Source organism: Primulina eburnea, chromosome 6, assembly GCF_022965805.1.
Source record: "Primulina eburnea isolate SZY01 chromosome 6, ASM2296580v1, whole genome shotgun sequence".
NCBI lineage: Eukaryota > Viridiplantae > Streptophyta > Magnoliopsida > Lamiales > Gesneriaceae > Primulina > Primulina eburnea.
Genome location: NC_133106.1, coordinates 39,188,861 through 39,211,678, shown reverse-complemented (window position 1 = coordinate 39,211,678; position 22,818 = coordinate 39,188,861). Strand labels below are relative to the sequence as shown.

At 31.6% G+C, this 22,818-nt stretch overlaps 2 protein-coding genes and 1 long non-coding RNA gene across 3 annotated transcripts; 2 read left to right on the top strand and 1 right to left on the bottom strand.

Annotated features, from left to right (window-relative positions):
* Positions 1-130: 130 nt before the first annotated feature.
* Positions 131-2,972, top strand: LOC140835250 (inactive leucine-rich repeat receptor-like protein kinase CORYNE). Its single transcript, XM_073200739.1, has 2 exons — positions 131-1,656; positions 2,301-2,972. Exons 1-2 carry the CDS (start codon positions 773-775, stop codon positions 2,608-2,610), a joined length of 1,194 nt encoding a protein of 397 aa, XP_073056840.1. The 5' UTR covers positions 131-772; the 3' UTR covers positions 2,611-2,972.
* A 2,488-nt stretch (positions 2,973-5,460) lies between these two features.
* LOC140833644 (uncharacterized) lies at positions 5,461-5,955 on the top strand. The gene is made up of 2 exons (XR_012118512.1): positions 5,461-5,591; positions 5,663-5,955. It is a non-coding gene; the product is annotated as an uncharacterized lncRNA (long non-coding RNA).
* A 9,797-nt stretch (positions 5,956-15,752) lies between these two features.
* LOC140833643 (glutaredoxin-C1-like) lies at positions 15,753-16,367 on the bottom strand. The gene has a single exon (XM_073197972.1). The coding sequence runs from the start codon at positions 16,241-16,243 to the stop codon at positions 15,872-15,874; it is 372 nt and encodes a 123-aa protein (XP_073054073.1). The 5' UTR covers positions 16,244-16,367; the 3' UTR covers positions 15,753-15,871.
* Positions 16,368-22,818: the final 6,451 nt, after the last annotated feature.

Here is a 22,818-nt window from a genome sequence, read left to right as displayed (position 1 = left end):
ACTAATTAACGGACGTCATTGTTCGACACTCATGGGCCCCACCCACTCCCAGTCTCTTCCATGAATTACTAGATCTCTGCACTGAAAATATTCAAAATAGTCGTAAGAGATTATTTCCTCGGTAAAAAAATATTTGAATGTTCCATGGTATTCTTTTTGAATAGTGAAAAAACAAGAAAGAGCCTAAAAAACACTGAATTTGGTTCATGTGTCGCAAATTATATTATTTCTTTATTTTGTATTATGTTTTTAAAATTTTAAGTCTCCTTTATGCTCCGTTTACACCGTGCGAGAAACTCGAGCAAAAGAGCGTATCTGGTTCCATTTCCACTATGAAAATATCACCTGGACAAGAAAGATAGGCGAAACGATACTCTTGTTACAGAGTTGGCTATTATGGTTCCATTTCCTTAAATCGCTCAATACCTCGCAAAATCCTATCATCTGATTCTCACACCGTTCTTTATTCAAGTTTTGGAAGTTGGTTTTTCTGTAGTTTCCGGATTGATAAAGTTTCAATCTTTACCCATTTGGGGCTTGAAGATCACTACAGGAACTGTTAAAAACCCTATCCTTCTTCAACAACGTGGAGGCTTAATATTTCCTGGGGGAAATGGGGTGGTTTAAATCCATCTCAAGACGCTTGAGCTCAAGTGTACTCTAGTTTTTCGTCAATAGTAATTATACCCTAGCTTCAGCTCCAAAGATATCTGAAAGTTTGGTACGAGACGGAGTTGTTTGTTCCTTGAGGTTGTGCCCTCTGTATATCTTGATGTTATACTATTATATGGACAAGAAGAGACATATACCTGGTATTTGCGGCTTTGAAATCTTATCTATGGTCGTCCTGTTTATTTTCTACCTGAATATCATCTCTGCACAATGCGCAAGTAGGATGAGTCGACCTCCACTACAATTTCATGTGCAAAACTTCAAGAATGAGTTTCAGAGGATTTCTTTGAGCATTTTGTTTGGCATCATAACAGGACTGGTATGTGCTTTTCTCTTCGCCTTGCTAGTCAGGTGCTTCATCAAATATATTAACAGGACCCCAATTATTAAAGGCCCCGTTGTGTTTTCTCTCCGAATTCCTTCCAAGACACTAAAATCAGCTCTCTCTAACGAACCCGAATTACTGGGGTCAAGCCCCAATGGAATGTATTACAAGGCTGTCCTTGATAATGGCCTCACTGTTGCTGTCAAGAGACTCGAGTTCTTTGACGATTGTTCTCCTGAGATTCAGAGCAAGGCAACAAAGAAAAAGATACAGCAAGAACTAAAAGCTCTTTCTTGCCTAAGACATAGGAATTTGATGAGTTTGAGAGCTTATGTCCGTGAATCAAGTGGGTATTCATTGGTTTATGATTATGTGCCAACCGGAAGTCTTGCAGATGTCACAAAAAGAGTACGGGAGAATCAGTTGCAACTTAAGTGGGAAACCCGTCTTCGTATTGCTGTTGGAATTGTTAAAGGGCTGCATTATCTTCATTTTACTTGCGATCCTAAAAGATTGCACTACAATTTGAAGCCGTCTAATGTAATCCTTGATGCGGAGTTTAAGCCGAGGTTGGCAGATTGTGGGTTGGCCACTGTAATTCCTAATTTTTATAGAGCAGCATCAGGCTACAATGCACCAGAATGCATTCAAAGTTGCAGGTATGAAGTTTCCATGAGCAGCCTGCGATATTGGCTCTTGTATTTTTTTTAATGCAACTTGAGCATCCATTGTAACTAGATATAGAATAAAGTTGTGGGCTCATTTATGTCTATGTTACTTATGTAGTATCAGTCTCAGCCTGGAAGGGTAGCTGCTACCGCATGGGTAGATTACCTATTAAGGTCAAGTTTATCGGTTTTCGGTAGCCTTACCCATTAACGGTAGTATCATCTTGCATTCCTACTTGAAGTTTCCTATGTCGCTCGCAGATGCTTGACAACAGGAACCTTGAAGGCTTTATGACCAAAAAAAATTGTTTCTGTTTCCATTTTTGCCGTATCACTTGCAATGTTATGGCGTGAAAACTTCTGAAAACAACTGAAAGTGCTGTAGACTTAGGAATGCTAAATGCAAATAGACTAAATTTTCTGTTGATTGGTAGTGTAAAGCTAGTATTCCCTTATTGTCTGAGATACGACTTGTTAGAACAATTTATTAATTGAAGTACTCCACTTACATTCCCATTTTATTTCTGGTAAAATTTAGTTCCCAAAAAGAAGAAAATAAATCTCTCTATGCAGCTGCACCTCATATTTTGACATATTTTGATGCTAGCCGTTAAATATTTTATTTACTGTTCCAGGTATACAGATAAGAGCGATGTCTTTAGCTTTGGGGTTATTTTGGGTGTTCTATTAACGGGTAGGGACCCATTGGATCCGTTCTTTGGGGAAGCCGGCAGCGGAGGAAGTGTGGGGCAGTGGCTTCGGCATTTGCAGCAAGTAGGTGAGGCTAGAGAAGCACTAGACAAGAGCATTTTGGGGGAAGAGATGGAAGAAGGTGAGATGTTAATGGCGGTCAGAATTGCTGTTGTATGCCTATCAGAAATGCCTGCTGATCGACCCTCAAGTGATGAGCTAGTTTCCATGCTCACTCAATTAAATAGTTTCTGACTTCTCTTCTCAAAATCCTTTCAAAGAGCTCTTGGTTGTTCCCGCAGCTTTTCCGCAATGATCCTAGGTTTGCCGTGCTAGCAACCATTGAGCTCCAGCATGACCACTAGGTCTTCCACAAAATTAGCTTCTGTGTATTACCAATCTGAATAGTGGTGTTGGTACACAAGTTCGTGGAGTTTGGAGCACTACCATGACTTTGTTCAGTTTGTGATACTGAACACTATTTATTGCATGGAACTAGGCGGGGATCCTAAAAATATGCTTTAGTTGTTAACGATCGTGGGGTTTAGTCTACTTCCTTTTTTAGCATCTTAGAGTGCGCATTTAGGATACAGACATGCAGATTTTTCTTGAATGATTTCCTATTTATAATCCAGTTTGAAAAATTAAAATACATCCGTTGATATGTAGATTTCAGATAGAACTCGAATTTGTGGTATGATGTTTCAGTAATTTTAAGTGGTTGACTTATGATCTATGGATTGAAGTTTGAAACAATATGAAAAGAAGTGGGGAGAAAAAGAACTAGGTGGAGTTACTCAGTAAATCAGTTTTGGCTCTGATTTTTCTTGACACCCAAAGAAATGGCGAGCGGAACTTGCCTTGTGACGATTTGATACAAACTAAGTTCTTTCATTTAGCAAATGCTTCAATGTTCTTTCTTCTCCTTGATTGATACCTTTTAGCACCAGATACTGATGTGCTATGGAGTACTTGGCAGATTTCTGCATCCTTTTAGCAATTGCGACATAGAGGCAACTTTTCTCCAGAATAAATATCCCGAACCATCGGCTATCACACCCAAAAGCCTAAGGAAATAGAAAAAATGTAATCAACATCGAAGGAAGCTAACAACAAGAGCATTCGAGTTAACTACCATAGATTGTGTAAATGCAGGCGACCCATCTCTTGTAAATGTAAAGCAGCCTGGGGGAGCCACCTTTGTGGGTGTCTGATAATGGAAGCTGACAACGTGCCTTGGTGCTGTCATTAAACGCCGCATAGTATTAAAATTTATGTAACGTATTATAAATCAGAACATTCAATCAAGTAAATAGAAGTTTTAGTTTTATTGCCAACATCAATCTCGCGGAGGATCACTATTACGTTCATTTTGAAGAGGTTCTTATCCAGATACCCTTTCCTTACAAATGACCATTCATGGTCAATATAAATTTATTAGATTGAAATTCAAGCATAAAATCATGTTTGACCAACAACAAACCCGACACGAGTTTCTTTCTAATGTCTGAATGATGAAGTACATCAACAAGGGTCATTTCCACAATTCTTATATATGAAATTAAATTCGGCCATTTCAAAATTTAATTGCATGAAATATAATTAATATGTAACTATTCATTATTTTATTGTTTTTGTTTATTTCGATAAAATATTTGTTAATGAATAATTATAAGGTGCAAATATTTTATTTCTTGTATATACGGTCTCTATATTTTTTATTTGGCTCTAAATTAAATTTTCGTATGAAAATTTTAAGTGAAATTAATATCTTGTATATCAAATTTGGTTAAATTTAAATTTCATGTTAATAAAGTGATTTTTAATATATGCGGATATTGTTAAAGTTCAAATAAATTGTATTTTCAATTTATGCGAAAAAATTACCGGCCCAAAAGAAGACTATTTTTTGGCCAAACTGCAAACGCAATAAATGATTTTAAAGGGCGTCTATATCTATGCGAAAAATAATCGACCCAAAAGAATATTATTTTCTAGCAAGATTTTAGGTACAATACATATTCTTCAAGTGTATTTATATCTATGCGAAAAATAGTCTGCCAAAAGGAAGTCATTTTTTGGCCAGGTTGCAGCCTTAATAAGTGACAAAAGAAAAGTGTTTATATCTATGTAGAAAATAATCGGCTCAAATGAAGGTTATTGATATTTATGTCCACATATATGGTGGTATAAATTTTATCAGGTGGTATAAATTTTCGTATTTACAGAGAACGCCGTTTGGTATTGTGTACATCATTTGAATGTTGGACATATATTTAAAAAACCAGACAACGTTGAATCATTAATCTGGTTATGCGGTACATAAAGTAAACTATGGATTTTATGATCACATATTGGATATCTAACATTTGAAAATAGTTGGATATTTGGACTCCGAATAAAGTTGCGGAGTTTTATTACCGATAATGACCATTGGTAAAAGAAACCGTTGATGATCAATTGAGATAAGAAAACTGCTATATTATATTTAGAGAACAATTGAGGCTTTTCAAAGTCAAAATATATTGACACGGAGTCTCTAGTTAGAAAGAAATAATTCGGTGTGGTTGTGTGTCAGTTGAGCTTATTGCAAACTCTATAATTGCTGATGTGTTTGTCATGGGTTGGCCACCCAAGATGTTTACGGGCATACGACACACATTGATGTTATCCATATAGATGATATGCATGTACAGTGGGAGTTTGTACTCGGTTTGAGCATTGACTCATTTGAAATGATTAAGTTTATGTACAGACTAAGGTTAATTTGAATTATTCTGAAATAAAGTGATGACTTTCATTGCGATTTAACATTTGGTTGAAAGTCTGTTATTAGACTCTTTTAAGTCATTAGGATGACCAGTTGGAAATGTATGTTTTATTCTTGAATCACTTTTATGTATTTCCATGCTAACATTTATACTTGATCTATGTCATTGATTATGCTAATATTGTGATAATTGATAAATCTAGTGATTTTAGATGTTGTGATATTTGAATTTAATCACATTATTTATAAATTTATTTTATTAAATCTCTGACCGCTTGAACTTAAATCTGCCCAAACTCAATTCAATAATGAGATGAACTTTTCTGTTTCGGGGTTCAGCTTCAAGAAGCGACGGAAAAGATGTAGAAAATGGATGAGGAACAAGAGGTGTTTGTTAGTTCCTTCTTGGAAGAAAGAATCCGGCGCAATATATATAGTGGAAGAAAATCTGAAAAAAAATTTAAATGTATTCATTCAAGCATGACTTTTTAGTGCGTATTCTTTTGCTTAATTTAGTTCTCAAAATTGTCACCGTAGGATGCCTCTGGAACTATTCAAGCATTGCTCGACAAAGTCATGAAGCTGCTAGAGAGTAGATGAAATTAAAATGTGGCGAGATCATGGCCTGTAATGTTTTATATGAAGAAGACCAGAAATTTGCAGTGCACAAGGATGCTGTGTTGTTATTTGGTATAATGTGGCAATACCGATTGGTTAACTTATTTATTTTTTTCTTATCCTATTTTTATATAATGTAATATAGTTTTAGTAAACTCGTTCAATTACAAACTCTGTAAATCAAGGGTGTGAGCATGCGAGTCTTGGTTACATTGTCGGGAAACAAATCTGTTTCTAGTGTTTTCATTCATATATTTAATCTGCTTTAAATTTTAAATTAAAATAATCCTGGAACAAATTTGCTCGACGTCAAGATATTTATATAATACTAGATAAATGCACGTGCATTGCACGTAGAGAAATAGAGATAATTTGTATATGATAATCTTATTTAAATATGTCGAAATATTTTTGCAAAAAAAATAACTATTAATAGATTGATAAATAATTATTTGGTAACAAATAAAATCATCACATTTTCTTGTCTTTGATTTGAAGACTTCCTGAAATCTTTTTGTACCCATCGATTTTTATCTTCTTAGCTTTTTTTTTGTAGACGACAATTGGTTCGTCATCTCGAATCTCTATTTCATCTTCATGGATCTTTATGTTTCTGTTGATGCTTAAATTCATTTGACTTTTCTACCTTTGGCGGTACATTGCTTTGTTTAGTTTGCTTGATAATCTTCAGAGATCACTGTTTCCTGATATTGACATTTGTTGTTGGATAATTGTCATGTATCTCAATAGCTTTTTGTCACAATCTTTAACACTCCATCACGTATTTCTACTGAATTATCTAACTTGAACAAGAATGTGTGGAGCTTGGAGCTTGGTTGACTTAATTAGCAAATCTTTATATGGGTTATTTGGTAAATCTTGCATTGCAAATTTTTATTGTTCGATTGAAAATCTAAATATTCTATTTATGTAGATATAAAATCATTTTTTTGTTTTTTTTATACTTGATCATGAATTTGAATGAAATCTTCAATAGAACATCCAACAAAAGATGTTGCAATTTTTCCAAATAAATGTTATTCTTACCGTCTCATTCTCATCTTCAATTGTGATTGTTATTCTGTACCTGCAACATAAAGAAATAAAGTAGTGATCATCTCTTCTTTTTTTACCGTGATCTAAAACTTGGGTTGAGTATTAGTATTTTTTTATTATCTTGGAATGATCTTAATTGGATAGTTGATGCAATTTCCACAACTTGCTTTGTTGTTTGTTTTTGTAGCAGCTCGAACACAATGATCACATACTTCATACCATGGAGTAGCTTTGTTTTCGATTTCCTTTATCTTGCTCCGTATCAAATAGTAGTTGTTCTATGTAAAAATAAGAAGCATTTCGATTCTTGGTTTAGTTTGAATGTTAGTTGTTAAAACTTTTAATATTTAGCATGTGCAAATTATCTGGTTTTTGTTTTGTATCATTTTAGTAATTAAAACTAATAAGATTCCTAAACAGTAAATGCATTACCTCCGTCAACATAGCTCGGTTTTTTGTTACATTATCTAATGTCACTTGTTTGACGTCTGTGAGTGTCTTCGTAACCCAAAGTTCTTTTAACTTGTCTTGTTTTTTGTCTGCATCCAACCTACAAATTTATTATAAATAATAGTCTTTAATCATTCATATATTATAATAAACAAAATTTCCAGTGTTTTTATCTAGTTTCTAATATCATTTTATATATTTAAAAAGAAAGTTGTCACACTAGAATAATATTTGTGAATAAATAAGTAAGTTCATACAATTTATACAATGAAATGCATAACTCACAAATACGAAGAGTTAGAAATTTAGAAATATGTACCATGTTTGTATTTCTTTGGTGATATCACATAGTGGGTTGAGAATCATTGCAGTTGTAGGCGTAGTTTGTAAATATTGTGCATCTGTTTCATTTTTTCGATTTACATCACACATTAGTCATTTTTGCTAAAAAAAAAAAATTGAAATGAAGAAAAAAGTTTGTTTTATAACATATTGAGAAATATTTGCATAGTCAGATTGGAAAATTCAACAATAGGATGTTCAAACTCAATGCGCTTCATCAATTGCCCTTCGTGTATTGCCAAGTCGTCCCACATAGTGACGAAAATAGTTTCCATTCTAAACAAAATAATTTATATGTATGCATGTTTATATGTGGCATTTTTTTTTATTAAAATTTACCTCATGTTGAGAAGCATAAATTGTCTCATTTGACCTTCTGTTTTATCTGGTCTGGTGAAATTTCTTAATGGCATGACTTTATTTGGCATACCGTAATACCGATCACATATGTACACATTTCATTGGTGTTATAAATATAAATATGACTTCTATTTTCAGTTGGAAAAATTATTTATTCAAGATAAGGGAACTTACGCAGAACTTTTTTTGCATTCATGATATTGGCGAGTTCGTCAAATCCCTTGAATTTATATGCATGTTAGGTGTGGCATCTTTACCATCCGAGTTAGCTCTGAAACTATGGTATTTTTTTGTATATTCAGCTCAAATTTGGGGTTGACATTTGAATATATGTAGTCTATGCATTTGATAAGAGGGTTGTGTATTGTATACCACTTATTGGTTTCCAATAACTTGCGAAAATATTCATTGACATTTGAGAAAATCAATCCATGAATCATTGTATCTTGCAAAAAAAAAAAAAAAATTAAGCAAGATTAATTTGATGGTAAAATACGTGAGTATGAATATTAAACTTGAGACAAAAGTAAACTTATATATATATATATATCTGTTTTAATTTTTTTTCAAAGTTAAAGAAATGAGCCTATAGAAATAATATTTTTTTATTACTCTGATTGTGGAATTATGTTTTTACATCATTTTGCGGTATATATATATATATATATTTTAGTTATAGTAAAACTTAGAAATATAAAAGCTAATAATTATCAAAAACAAAAAAGAAATATAAAGGCTAATTATTTTCATATGAAATATATGATATTACAAAAATAAAATGAAATTATTTATTATCTAGTTAAATTTTATTATTTTGTTGGTTTAGTTTTGACAAATATATCTCTATTTGAACAATATAAACTTTATTTTTAATATTTATATACGAATAAAAAAAATGATTTGTATCTCATTTTAGTTCAATTTCTTTTCAACTTTTTCAGTTTGGATTTATGGTTTTTTCGAGTCACATTAAAAGTTAACACCCCTATATCAAATCAGTTATATGTTGATACATTTTGAACTATGTCGTATCTGGTTTTTATAATGAAAACAAAAAATAAATATGTTACACCTAAAATATTTTCACATAGAATTTTTTTTGCTAACTCAAAATTTAAATTTTTTTATCACTTTTTGTGCTTCATACATAAATTAATTTATATGTAAGATAATTAAATGAAGAATCAATTATTAATTTTTTAACACTGGTTCAACTTTTATGAGACAAAAAAATGGTAATATAAGATAATTTTAAATGATCGTACTCTATGTTAAATAAAAATATTATAAATTAGTTTGAACATCAAATTTGTTGAGGGGAAAATAATTTGGTCGACATGATTTAGTTGATATTTTCTTGTAGAAACGTTAATTATCAAATTATAATTGAACGTTTTTTATGAAAAAATGGTTAAAGTAGTATTTTAATCAAATTGATTAAATAAACTAATTATTGTTTTTTTTCCAATTTTATGTAATTATTGTGGAGTGTATATATAATTCGGGAATTTTTAAAGAAATATTAAAAGAACAAAATAAAATTTATGATAATTTGTGTTATGCAGTTTTATATAAAAAGATACAATAATAAATCATCGGTGTAAGATTTCAATTAATGAAGATGACATCGTTTTTGGAGTAGATTGTTCCAATGATAAAAATCATATGAACAGAAGATATCTATTTTTAAAACACACAACTTTAATATCATATGTGTATGTAAGTTTTCAACTTCAGAAATCAAACTACTATTCTAATTTTTAAATTGTCATTTCCATCAACTAACAAAGTTTTTTAATAAATTGTCGCGGAAAAAAATCAACGAAGTGTGGTATACAGAGTCAAAATACATACTGCTTCCAACTTCCAAGTGACCATAATCGATCAAACATGTAGAAAACATAATATAAGCATTGTGAAATAAAACATGAATCTATCCTATCAATATTCCACCAAAGAATTGAATCAGAATATTCAAACAAGCCTACCAAGCACTTCTCAGAGAAAGATTAATTTGATGGTAAAATACGTGAGTATGGTTGTGATTGTAAATTTCAGAATACAAATAACTATAGGTACTATAACATATGTCACTGGATTTTTTTTTTTTTTTTGGTGAAAAAGAAGTTGAGATGTTTAACAATTATTTGATGGTGTGCAACAAGTTGATGATAAAAATGAGGTGGTCAAATATGTATATATAAAAGTGAGTGAAAGAGAAAGTGTACATGCATGGAAATGAGTGAAAGAGTTAATTAAATAAATACAAGGATAATCAATAAATACAAGGATAATCAATTAAAGATGAGTAAATAAATACAAGGATAATCAATTAAAGATGAGGAAGAGAATGATACAAATTTAATGATGACAACTAATTAATGAGGACAATAGAGTAAAATCATAATTCAATTCGTATATTTATATAGATATAGATATAGATAAGCAATCTCATGTGTTATGTTAGTTTCAATGATCGACCCGCGCAGCAAATAATATGGGAAAAAGTTCATTATTCGTGTTTTTGGTTTAACCGGTACCCTGTACAGCCCTTCTCTTACCTGCATTTGAAATAAGATATTCCGTGATATATTACATGTGAAAGAGGACCAACACTAAGGGTTCTGGCTGCTTGGATTCATCGGGGGAGGCTGAGGTATCCATGTTCTTGGATCCCAGTTGACCCCTGGTGGTAGAGGCAGTAGTTGCTGTGGTGGCGGTGGCGATGAAAGTGGAATGTTTGGCATCCAAGTCCTTGGATCACCCAAACTAACAGGTGGAGGGTTCGGAAAATTCAGGGCAGGTGTTGTTCTGAGAGGTGGGAACGGAAAAGGCAGAGATGGTGGGTTTGGAATCCAATGGTATGGATACGGCCAAGGGAGTGGGAATGATGGAAAATGTGGTAAAGATGGTAGCGGTGGCAGCTGACGGTATGTCTAGCTTGTAAATCCCATAGATATCTGTTGTTTTATTGACCGAGAGAGAAACATATTTTCTGGGCCTTATTTGCACTCGCTCTATATTAACATCTACCCCCGATGAACAGAAAAAAGAAGTTAATGCATTAGTGAAATAAAATCCAAAAAATTCTTATGACGCATGCATATGCATATCTTGATCAGTTGTACACGTGTGGAATAAAGAATTTGGTACCTTGCAAGAAATGAATGGGAGTGTTTAGAGAGATCGTGGTGATGGCATACATCACAGTAGACAGAACCTGATATGTGAATTGGGCTGAGCTGCACCCCAACACGCAATAATCAAAATGATAATAAGCTGGATGATATGCATTAAGAATGATTTCTGGGTGGGTTAGCTTTATTTTACACACTATATACATAGAACGAGGTGGAGCCGTGAATGCGTGAATAGTTGGTTGGTTGGTTGGTAGGAAGGAAGGAAGAAGTAGGCAAAAGCAAGTGCCTCTCCTGATCCCCATGAATGGAGGAGGAAGCATTTACTCTACTCCCCTAGCATATTGGCCCAGGCCCACGATTCTTGCTGTTTGGGCAACAATAGGGCCAATTCGTTATGGCTATTTTTAAGTATCTACTAGAAAAATGCACGTGCGTTGCACGTAAAAACCTAAACTGCTGAAAATATATGTACGAAATTTTGATAATATTTAAATGAATTAAAACATGGTTACTAATATTTATCAAATGAAACAAACTAAGCCATAAAAAATAAAAAATCATGACCTTAGATGGTATATGAATCAGAGAAATTATCTTATCCACTTGACACACTTTCCAATATGCTTCTTGGTTGATTTTGACAACTCAAGAACTCTTTGTAACTTTGTCGTAGTTTGTTACAATATGCATATAACTATTTTGGTATGCTCAGCAAATATCTGATCGTCTATAGCTATAAGATTAATAAATTTTCAACAACTATTTCTCAATCACTGTGAGAAAATTACTTGAAATCTCTTCAAATGACTATATCTTAGAATTGTGTCCTCATTTAATTTGACACAATTCAAGAAAATCATCTTTGATCGTCATTTTTTGGAAGCTTTGCAATAATGATTGCGTGCATCATGTCATGAGGATGATATAGTTTCAATCTCATTTGTTGCGTTTAGAACATAATATTATATTATTCATTGAAACAAAACAAATTTTCTTCTAGCGAGTTTATATTTTGTTTTATAATATTTTATCTTGTAGAACGACATACAAAATTATTTATTGTATTTTAAAAATCTTGAGAATAGATACGAATAATGTAATTAAGATATTCATATGAGATATCATTCTAATATATGTCAAAGTATTTGTTTTATTCAATATCTCATCTAATAATATAACCATTTAGATTTCATGAGCATTTTACGATAGTCAAAATTAATTTGATGAAATATTGTAGAATTTTATTTGAATTTCAATATTTGGCTAAGTGAATTTACTTGACAAGGAGTTTTCTAGGCTACATCATATATGTTATGAATTAGCTGGTTATACACTTTGACTAAAAAAAGAGACAAAAACAATCTCGTATCACCTCGAAATATATCGAGAATTGGAGGAAATAAAGTGAAACTGGCTCGATGTCTCAATAAAATGCACAAAATTCATCTATTATATTGTGTCAACAAAGCTTTAGAATTGTTTTCATATCATTATAAATAGAATGAAAATTATGTACAATTTGTTTTTCATGTATTTTTTTTCTGAATGAAGAATTTTTTCTTTTTGAAAAACTATTTTATTGAGAAATATTGACATTTATATGTCGCGCAACCATAAAGTAGCAACATAATCATTATATAACATTTAATGTACACATACAATTCTTCAATTTCTTCTTCATTGTGTTTCGTTGAAATTTAAATCTGAATCATTCTTGATCTTAAAATTTTGCTTTAAATATGATTTAATATATATGTATATGTTTCATGTTACTTAGTTGGACCTAATTTCAAATATCTATAAAAAAATGTGCTTGAATTATATCATACAGAAATTAGGACATAGTATGTAGGACTGAGCACTTGCCGTTTTACCAAAAGTTATAGCTAGTAGTAATGGTGCAACTCAAATCTTTTAAACCGCGCAACATCTCAAGCACCACGGTTCGGCCGCTCAACCAAGTAGGGACAATTATTGCACCCAAAAATCTTCCTCCTATAATTGCACTCCTTGCAATCAATGGGAATCGAACCCGTGACCTTGGCTCTGATACCAATTGTAAGACTGAGCGTTTGTCGCTTTACCAAAAACTATAGCTAGTAGTAATTGTGCAGCTCAAATCTGTTAAACTGCACAACAGCTCAAGCATCACGGTTCGACCGCTCAACCAAACAGGGACAATTATCGCACCCAACATAGTAATACACAACATTTTTTTTTTATTTAACATGTCTTTTTTTTTCATCCACTATGTTTGTCGAAACTTTTTTTTTCAAAATTTGACGCATTTCGTAGACTATATATATGAAAAACCAAGCAATTATATAATTCACAGAAACCATTTATTATTCTCTTCATAGAACAGAAGACCCAAAATACGTGTTTTGATTGGTGTACTCTCATACTTATTTTTATATAAATAACAAAACACATCATATAATATCAGAAAAACAATTACCGCCAACAATGCTAACCAAAACGAATAAAAAAATCATAACACAAACAATCTCGATAAGAAAAAAAAATGATAACTCAAAGTTTAAAAATAATTTATTTAGTACAATAACAAAGAAATTGAAGTATACACAAGCAATAAAAAACATAAATCACTCTCAAATTAAATATTAACCCATATTATTTACAATTTGTATAAATTTTCCAATATTTTTTTTAAATAAAGAGAAGACGTCTTATTAATGTCATCGTTTTATAGATATTCATTCCACTTATTTAAAAAACACAAATGAAAAATGGTGCCTTGAAATCATAATAAAACCATTTAGAAAAGCAGCTGTAAAAATATAATACAAAGTCACACAATTTTTCTTAAACCATAGAAAAATATTAGACTATTGAGAAAATATATGTAGCAACAACAAAACATGCGTTAACTTGTGATATAATTAAAATTTAGAATCATTCATAATCATTGAATTAGAACAAAATCGCATGCTAAAAATCTACTGGATATTATATATTTTAATAATTTATCCATATTTGTCGTTTACCAGAGGACTCTTAGACATACCAATTTTTGTAGTTCACCTATTATTTTCATAATAAATAATATTACAAAAATAATATAAACAAGAACATAAAAACTCAAATTAAAATGTCTTCTATCAATTTAAGTAAAAAAAATTGATTAGATAATATAATAATGTCGTAAAAAATTTAAATATTGATTTATAGACAGAAGTTTGGAAATATATTTGTCCCAATAAATAAAAAATATTATCTCTTAATATTCTGAGACATAAGGTAAAAACGAAGAAATATTTCAATTTTTTAATATTTTCTAAGTCACTTTAAACTAAGTAACAAAATATTAAAAAATTGAAAAATAACCATTTTTGTTGGATATTTGATTTTGTTTTCTCTTTTCTTTGTGCAAACAAACAAATAACAAAAACAATCCAAACACAATTACATGATCAATACAAATGACATATAACAATCAAACATGTTAACGCTAGGGTAAAAAAAACTTATCTCATTGCAAGAACAAAAAATGATCAAATAGAGCATATTATTTAGTAATATTTATTTAGCAGCATTTATAAAAAAATTGACTAAATAACTTAAAAACAGTGTTTGAAATCTATTACAGAAAAATATTTCTCTCAATCGTATATTTCTATTGACACATGATGAGTCTGAAAATATTTTTATTCTAAATGAGAGAAAGAAATTTTGTATGACCTTAATATTTATTAACACTTTATTTTTATTCAATCCGACTCATCTCTTTTGTCTTCCTATTATTATTTGACGGCAATGTATAAATTTAAGTATTTAAAATTAAATTTAAAGTAAATTAAAATAATAGTTAGTTTGATTGAGTTAAATACACTATTAATGATCTTATTAAACTAAAATAAAAAATGACTTAAATAACACCATTAATATGACAAATTGTAATATAAAAAAATAAAGTGATTTTCTGTGAATTTGGAAAAAAAAATAAAGTGATTTTGTGTGAATTTGATGTCAATGTAATCACAATTCACATTCATATATAGATATTAGTATAGATTAGTATAGATAGATAGATTAATTTAATTTTAATTAATTTTAAATTTTAATTAATTAATTTTAATTTTATGAAATAGAAAATGAAAAAAAAACATGTATTCAATTCACATATTTATATTAGTATAGTATAGATAGATTAATTTAATTTTACTGAATTTTAAATTTTAATTAATTAATTTTAATTTTATTAAATAGAAAATGAAAAAAAAAACATGTATTCAATTCACATATTTATATTAGTATAGTATAGTATAGATATAGATATAGATAGATTTTAATTAATTAATTTTAATTTTATGAAATAGAAAATGAGAAAGAAAATATGTATTAATGATTAATATGAAAATGTGTATTAATGATAGAAAATGATAAAGAAAATATGTATTAATGATTAATATGAAAATGTGTATTAATGTTTAAGATTAAATGAAAGTAAGGATATTTATGTAAATTCACAATTCAATTCATATATTTATATAGATATAGATATAGATATAGATACGGAAAATTTTTATCTTGTTTTCTTTCGCAATTTTCAATATATAGTTGAACATGTATATCTTATATTACTGGTTCATAACAACATATGATCATTAACGAACAAAGAGAAATATATATCGAAAATAAATTAGACTAAACTACGTTTTTCCCATTAACTTTTTAACACAAGAAAGTAAATTCTCGAAACGTTCATCATCAGGTAAGCCACCCACTATTTTAATTTCCAATTGGTGAAACTTTTGGATTAAAGCCATAATGCTCCGGCCGCCTTGAGAAGTGGAACCAAGTTTCCGCTGATATGCGAAGCCATAACTCTGTCCATGGCCCCGATGAGTTTTCCGCCGACAAAAACCACCGGCATGGCCGAGCCACCACCGAGCAGCCGTATGAGAGCCTTCTCAATTTCTTTACCCCTAGGATCTTGGTCGAGCTCATAAACAGTAGGGTTCACTCCCATTCCACAAAACAGCCTCTTCACTGCATGGCACATGCAGCATGAGCTTAGACTGAATATCACCACTGCGCTGGAGGAGGCCAGCCTCACCACCGTTTCCAAAGGATCGACGGAGGTGATGGCATAGTAGCTTTGTGAGTCGGAGTGGTTATAATATTGCATTATTATTTATTTATTACAATACTATACTATCAAGTTGATATTGCGAAAGAAGGGAATTAGATGACTGCTGCTTGAAAAGTGAAGTAGCTAGAATCAGGACAAAGTAAGAGTTTTTGTCCGAGGAATGCGTATGCGAAATGATGAATCGGGGAACGTAACGTAACGCCTATTTATATATATATATATATATATATATATATATATATATATATATATATAAAAACACACACACACACATAGTGGGAAGGGCGGGGTTCGCTTCAATTTGTCTCTAGTTGTCTCAACGTACGCGTGCTAATAATTAAAAAATCTACTTAGGTTGAGCTTTAAAAGAGCCTTAAAAATATTTGCAACTCTGTTGATGTAAGCCGGCGGCTATGAGGGGCTTCTGTCTTAAATCATCCGATCATTTAATTTCTACCTTGTCGCATTTTAATTTCAAAAACTGGTAAATTTCATTATATATATATATATATATATATATATATATATATATATATATATATATAAACTTTATTCTCCTCCATCATGAGTACACTTTCAGACTGTCTTACAATATATGGAGTAAAACTTTCTTTTTTAAAATTTTTTTTTTGAGCACTGTCTTATTACAAACAATATATTGCGCATGCAGCAGAAAGTAATTTAGTTTGATGGAAATTATAATAAAAAAAGACAAAAGGATTTTAATTTAAAGTGAGGTCGTTCGTTGTTGCTATAATATTAATTTAATGAGGGGATCGATCCTGAATCAATAAATATGCATATGCGTTGAGTTTTAATTCTTTGTCAAGTATGGCCAATGCCCATTAATAAATATATATAATGCTTCCAACTATATTTATCATGCATGTCCCCCAACTGCTATGAATGCTAGCTCATTATATCTATTAATATTTTATTTTTTGTTAATTACGTAATAAGCCTAAATAATTCTTTAGGTAGCTCATCTTTATTTGAATTTATGAAATTTTAGTGAGATGTAATGGTAATCATTCCTCCAAATTAAATAAATCTCTTATATATTTCAGATAATTACACCCTGATCATAATTCCCTCGCTAATTATTTTGAGTAGCCAGTAAGCCATAATAAAAAGGTCGGTAGAGCCAAAATTTTAATTAATGCTTTACGGCTTTATAAATGACCAATTAATTGTGCTCCGAAGAGTAATAAATACACTTTAATCCAATTTCTATACTGAATTCAATTCACGTTTTAAAACCTCTCTCTCTCTCTCTCTCTCTCTCTCTCTCTCTCTCTCTCTCTCTCTCTCTCTCTCTCTCCGTTAAAAAACAATTACTATTTCTCAAACTGTACGTAGTAAAACAAAAGGCAGTGACTTTGTAGGAAACACATTAAAAATATCAAACTGTAGTAATATATAACAATGATGATAATATACATAACATTGAATATTAAAATAAAATTATTAACAATCGAATTAACAACATTAATTAGGCGTGAGCAAGCTAAGCTGAAGCTATATATATATATATATATATATATATATATATATATATATATATATATATATATATATATATATATATATATATAAAGACAAAAAGAAAAAAATGTTGGGAAATTAGGAAAGGTCACGATAAAGTACATGACCTTCACATAAATGCATCATCAAAACCGATGCATGACGCCATCAAAAATTAAATATCTTTATAATTAATAAGTAGTGCATTTATAATTATATTTCACGGACTTAAAAAATAATATAATTTTGATAATCAAAATCAATTATTATTATTCAATGTATGGCACCCCGTAGGAAGGAAACACTCGGAAAGCTTTTGGTCCGCTTTTATTTATTATGTACAATTAACGATTATTTAGATGCCTTAGCAGCACGTGTGCTGATCAAAGGCGAAATATGTGTACCTAATTCCAGCTATACTTTATTAAATGCAGCACTTCATACTTTTATTAAATAAACTCGACAAAGTATTAATCTTAGTTTTGTATATATATTGTTATGTGATTTTTTTTTAGTTTTTAATACAACATTTTATGTTATTTGGGTCAATTTCAGTATTTTCAACACAAATTATGTAATTTATATGATTCTTAATATGTTTTAATAATTTAAAGTTAATTAATGTGGAAAAATTACAAATTAAGTTTTCCGAAGGAGGAATCATATGTGTCTTTGTTCACTGCATATGGGTTAAAGCCCAAAACAGTCACTATAATTTTACATGATTCCCAATTTGATCTCTCTTCATCACCCAAATTAGTCCCAAAACTTTCATTCATTTTTCCCAAATTAGTCCTTGGAGTCAAAATATCTTCGAAAATGACGAAAATAACCATGTTTTAATAGATTGTATAAAAACCTTGAAAATAGTACCAGAGCTTATATATGCTAAACATTTCAGACATATCATATTATTACTACTGTGTAACTTACTTGTCTGAGGAGAAGATATTCTCAAATTATAGATTCGAATATACATTCGAGATTTATTATTTAAGGTTTTATTATAATATTTTGGAATATTTAAAACAAAGAGATCTAAATAGTCTCATATTTCAAGAACAACTAGGAACAAATCTGATTACTGATATGATTCAAAATAATAGATTTTTAGAAATAGTCTCAGATTTCTCTGAGTTCTCATCTAAATTCTCGGGATAACTTAGATAAATCCAAAATACGATACAAATTTATGATAATCAACTATACTATGTATCGCGAATGGTTGAATAAATACTCGACACACAAGAATAAATTATTAAAACATTGAAAGATATTCAAATGAGAATCTAAAATTTAGAACAAAAACCCAGTTCTAGTCAAATGAAAATGGGAGGAGGTTACTGTCATCCTTTTGTATAGATACCTTCTTATATCAAAAAAAAAAAAGTCAAAATGTTGCAAAAACCTCTAAATTATCAATAAAAAATATCAATATGAACATGAATGAATGACCAGGCGACAACTATAGAAAAGATTGGTATCAATGATCTTGAAGACCTTGCAGAATCTTTTGTAAATCTCAAAGTCGTAAATCTAAAAAAAAAAAAACACACAACTTGGAGTGATCAATCTGTAGTTATACCTAGAAATATTGCTCGAGAACTACCAAGAGGGGAAGTATGGGATCCCATGACATAAACATATGAGATAACCACACTGATTTCCAAGTTGGAGGGGAATTACATCCAATAAGAACGCGGTCAAGAAAGAATCAAATTCTTTTGCACCAAACATCATATGGAAAGGTTGTTTTAGAACCAATACATCCTTATGTGGTAATGTTTAAACTTGATAAACTTGAATTCAAAAATAGATAATATGTCATAGATGATTGAATATCTACTATGAGAATCACAATAGAAACATTTGATTTCAACAAATCTCTTGGGACATGACTTCGGCAGAAACCAAAGATTCAGTAATAGTCAAAGAATCTCTTAGCAAAATTGGAGAAATAATGGATACCATATTTAAATCACAATTCAAAGGAGTTGACTATTTTAATAGTCAATATACATAGAATAATAAAAAAAACCTCAAACTCTGTATAGTCTTGAATCAAATCATACATATTTAGTGGATGAATACATTATGCCATTCATTAAATAAATATGTAACGTGAGGGTCGAAGAAAATACAGCAATGCATCTTTTCTTTGCCAAAATATTAAGTCCCTGGAGAGATATGCTAATAAAAAAATATGTTTCTAGCAATCCAGATACATTGGCTAATAGAGCGTATTTTCTTAAAATAAAATTGGGAGAATGATGACATTTGTCATTATTATAAAAGAACTACAAAATATTAATGAGTAATAACAAACATTTACTCTATTATGTTGTAGAGAAAATGATCTTCCAATAATTATTGAAAATAAACTACAAAGACAAAAAATGAAAAACTTAAGATCTTATCCTTATGCTAGAAGTAGGAAAAATTAAAGAAAATATTAGAAAACAAGAGCAATAATGTAATGTACCGTAATTTTTAAAATAATTGAAATTTTGTGGAAAAATAAAAAAATTAAATAAATAATAACCTTCGAATTGCGTTAAAATAATCTGCTCATCTAAAAATATTTTGAAATAAAACAATTACAAACAAAGTTTGCAAAGAGGTAATCGTTTAAACATCGCAAACAACATCATGAAAATCAGTGTGTTTGAAACATGCATAAAATTCTTAAAAACGTAGGTGGTCCTCGGGTTTAGCCTCCACGCAGTCCGAGCCGGCTCAGTGGTCTCCACCCCTCACCTCCTCATGCTCGTCCTCACCTGCATCGATCAAGTCTAGTGAGTCTAAAAACGCAACATGTATAAACTGGGAATAACAAGTAATACATAATAAAACCACATGCATTTTAAAATAAAGCGTACATACTTAAACTTGAACGTAATAACATAAACATAGACGTGACATCATCATAAAACTTTTCATAAGCATACTCATCATACATACTTGAACATGCATAAACTTCATCATTTTGTATAGAGATATGTTTCAAAGCAAGTGACTCATACATAAATGCGCCTGATCAAACTAAACCACAGCAATGGGCTGGCAGGGATGTCCACTACCACATACATGAGATCTCCGGTCATGCTTTACCGGGTGGATTAGTCCCTGGTCATTCTTTACCGGTTTCAAATCCTGATCTAGACCCGATCATGCTTTACCGGGGGGGAGAGGTTTCTCGGCCACGTGCACTGAAGAACCTAAAGGGGGGGTGAATAGGTTCTTTTAGGCCCTTTAGCGTTTTTAAAACGAGTTTGCAAAAATTGCAAGCGGAAGACTTGAGGGACAATCACAAATAAAGTGAATGCGTAAAGTAAGTGCGTAAAATAAATGCGTAGTAAAGTAAATGCGTAAAGTAAAGAGGGATAGAGATGTTTATGGAAGTTCGACGAAGAATCGTCTACGTCTCCCCTTCTCGATGAGGATCGAGGTATCACTATATCGACTTGGCTTTAGGAGCTCCAAGCTAGCTTTTACAACCACGCCTCGATGCGTCTACTTGGCCTTGAGGGCTCCAAGGATAGCCACGAACTTTACAACCCACTCGAGAGTATTACTCTTTTTCTACAACTCTTTTGATATTACAACTCTTTTAATCAACGCACACAAGAGATAGTAGAAAGCTTTGTAAGAGACAAGAGAGAGTGGAGTGGGATGATTGAAAATGCATCCTCAAAGGCCTATTTATACTAGTCTTGGACGCCAAGGTTCGGATCTTCTGTTTATGCTTCGGAACGTCCGATGTGATTGAAATCAATTTCCGTAATTTTGGGATGACTTCGGATCGTCCGTTCTTGACTTCGTAGGGTCCGAACATGCGCTTCGGAGGGACCGATCAAACTTCGTATCTTCCGAACAGTTCTTTCAGACAGTCTATGCACAGCTTCGGAAGGTCCGAACTCCAGTTCGTACCGTCCGAACATTCCCGCGTTTCCAGAGATTTGAAATCTTCAACACTTCGTAGCGTCCGAAATGTCCTTCGTAGCGTCCGAAATCTTACTCGATCAATCAGTCATATCAATTTGTCTCCGCATTGAAGTGATTTGATTGCTTGTGTTCGGAACGTCCGATCACGTCTTCGGAACGTCCGAACGCTCTCTTCGCAGCTTCCGAACAGCTTCTATTTTGCTTCTGAATTGCACAATTTCGGACCGTCCGAACCGAATGTCGGATCTTCCGAACGTAACCTGTTCTTAATTTCCTGCATGCCTCAATATAAAACATTAGTACATTTTTAATCCAAGTTTTGGTATCATCAAAACAAAAACTTTGGGATATGTTACAGCATTAAAAACATTAATCTCATCCTCGAGATTTGTATGCGTTTAAGGCGTAACAATCTCCCCCTTTTTGATGATCACAAAACTTGGTTAAAAATTGAGATAACAATAATCAACATAATCGAAATGTTATTAAATAACTCCCCCTTAATCAAATAACAAGTCTAAGAGGTTGAATTAAGGCGAATTTATTTAATAACCAATTAACAGCAATTTTAACCAAATAAATTCTCCCCCTTTTTGTGATAAGCAAAAAGACATAAGCATAAAGAGAGACAAATAAACAGGTAAAATATCCACTAATAAATGCAAGTCTTTTATACAATGATGCATAAAGATAAAATAAAAAAAAATAACAAAAACATAATCTAAGAATCCGCATCCCGCGACTCTCTATGTCTCCTCATCTCAGCCTCGATGGAATCCAGACGCGAAGAAGTCTCGGTATGATGGCGCTCTAAGGTAGACTCTAAAAGAGAAAAACGAGTGTCGAAACGAGTCTCCAATCGCTCGAGATACTCGAAAATCCGATCGTAGGGTCCAGAGGGAGCAGGCGGAGTGAAGCCATGAGGAAGGTCATCCATGGTCATCAAAGGAGTGCTAATAGGGTCGGGAACACGCTGATGGGATGAAGAGGGAATATCAACCGAAGGGGTAGGAGTGGTACCCGTAGTAGGGGGACCAGCGGGAAATCCTCTCGTCTGAACGTGAGGAGGAAGGAGACCGAAGGGAACATGAAAGTGTTCGGTCGGACGATAGGACGCAAAGATGCGATCCTTGTCGATGACC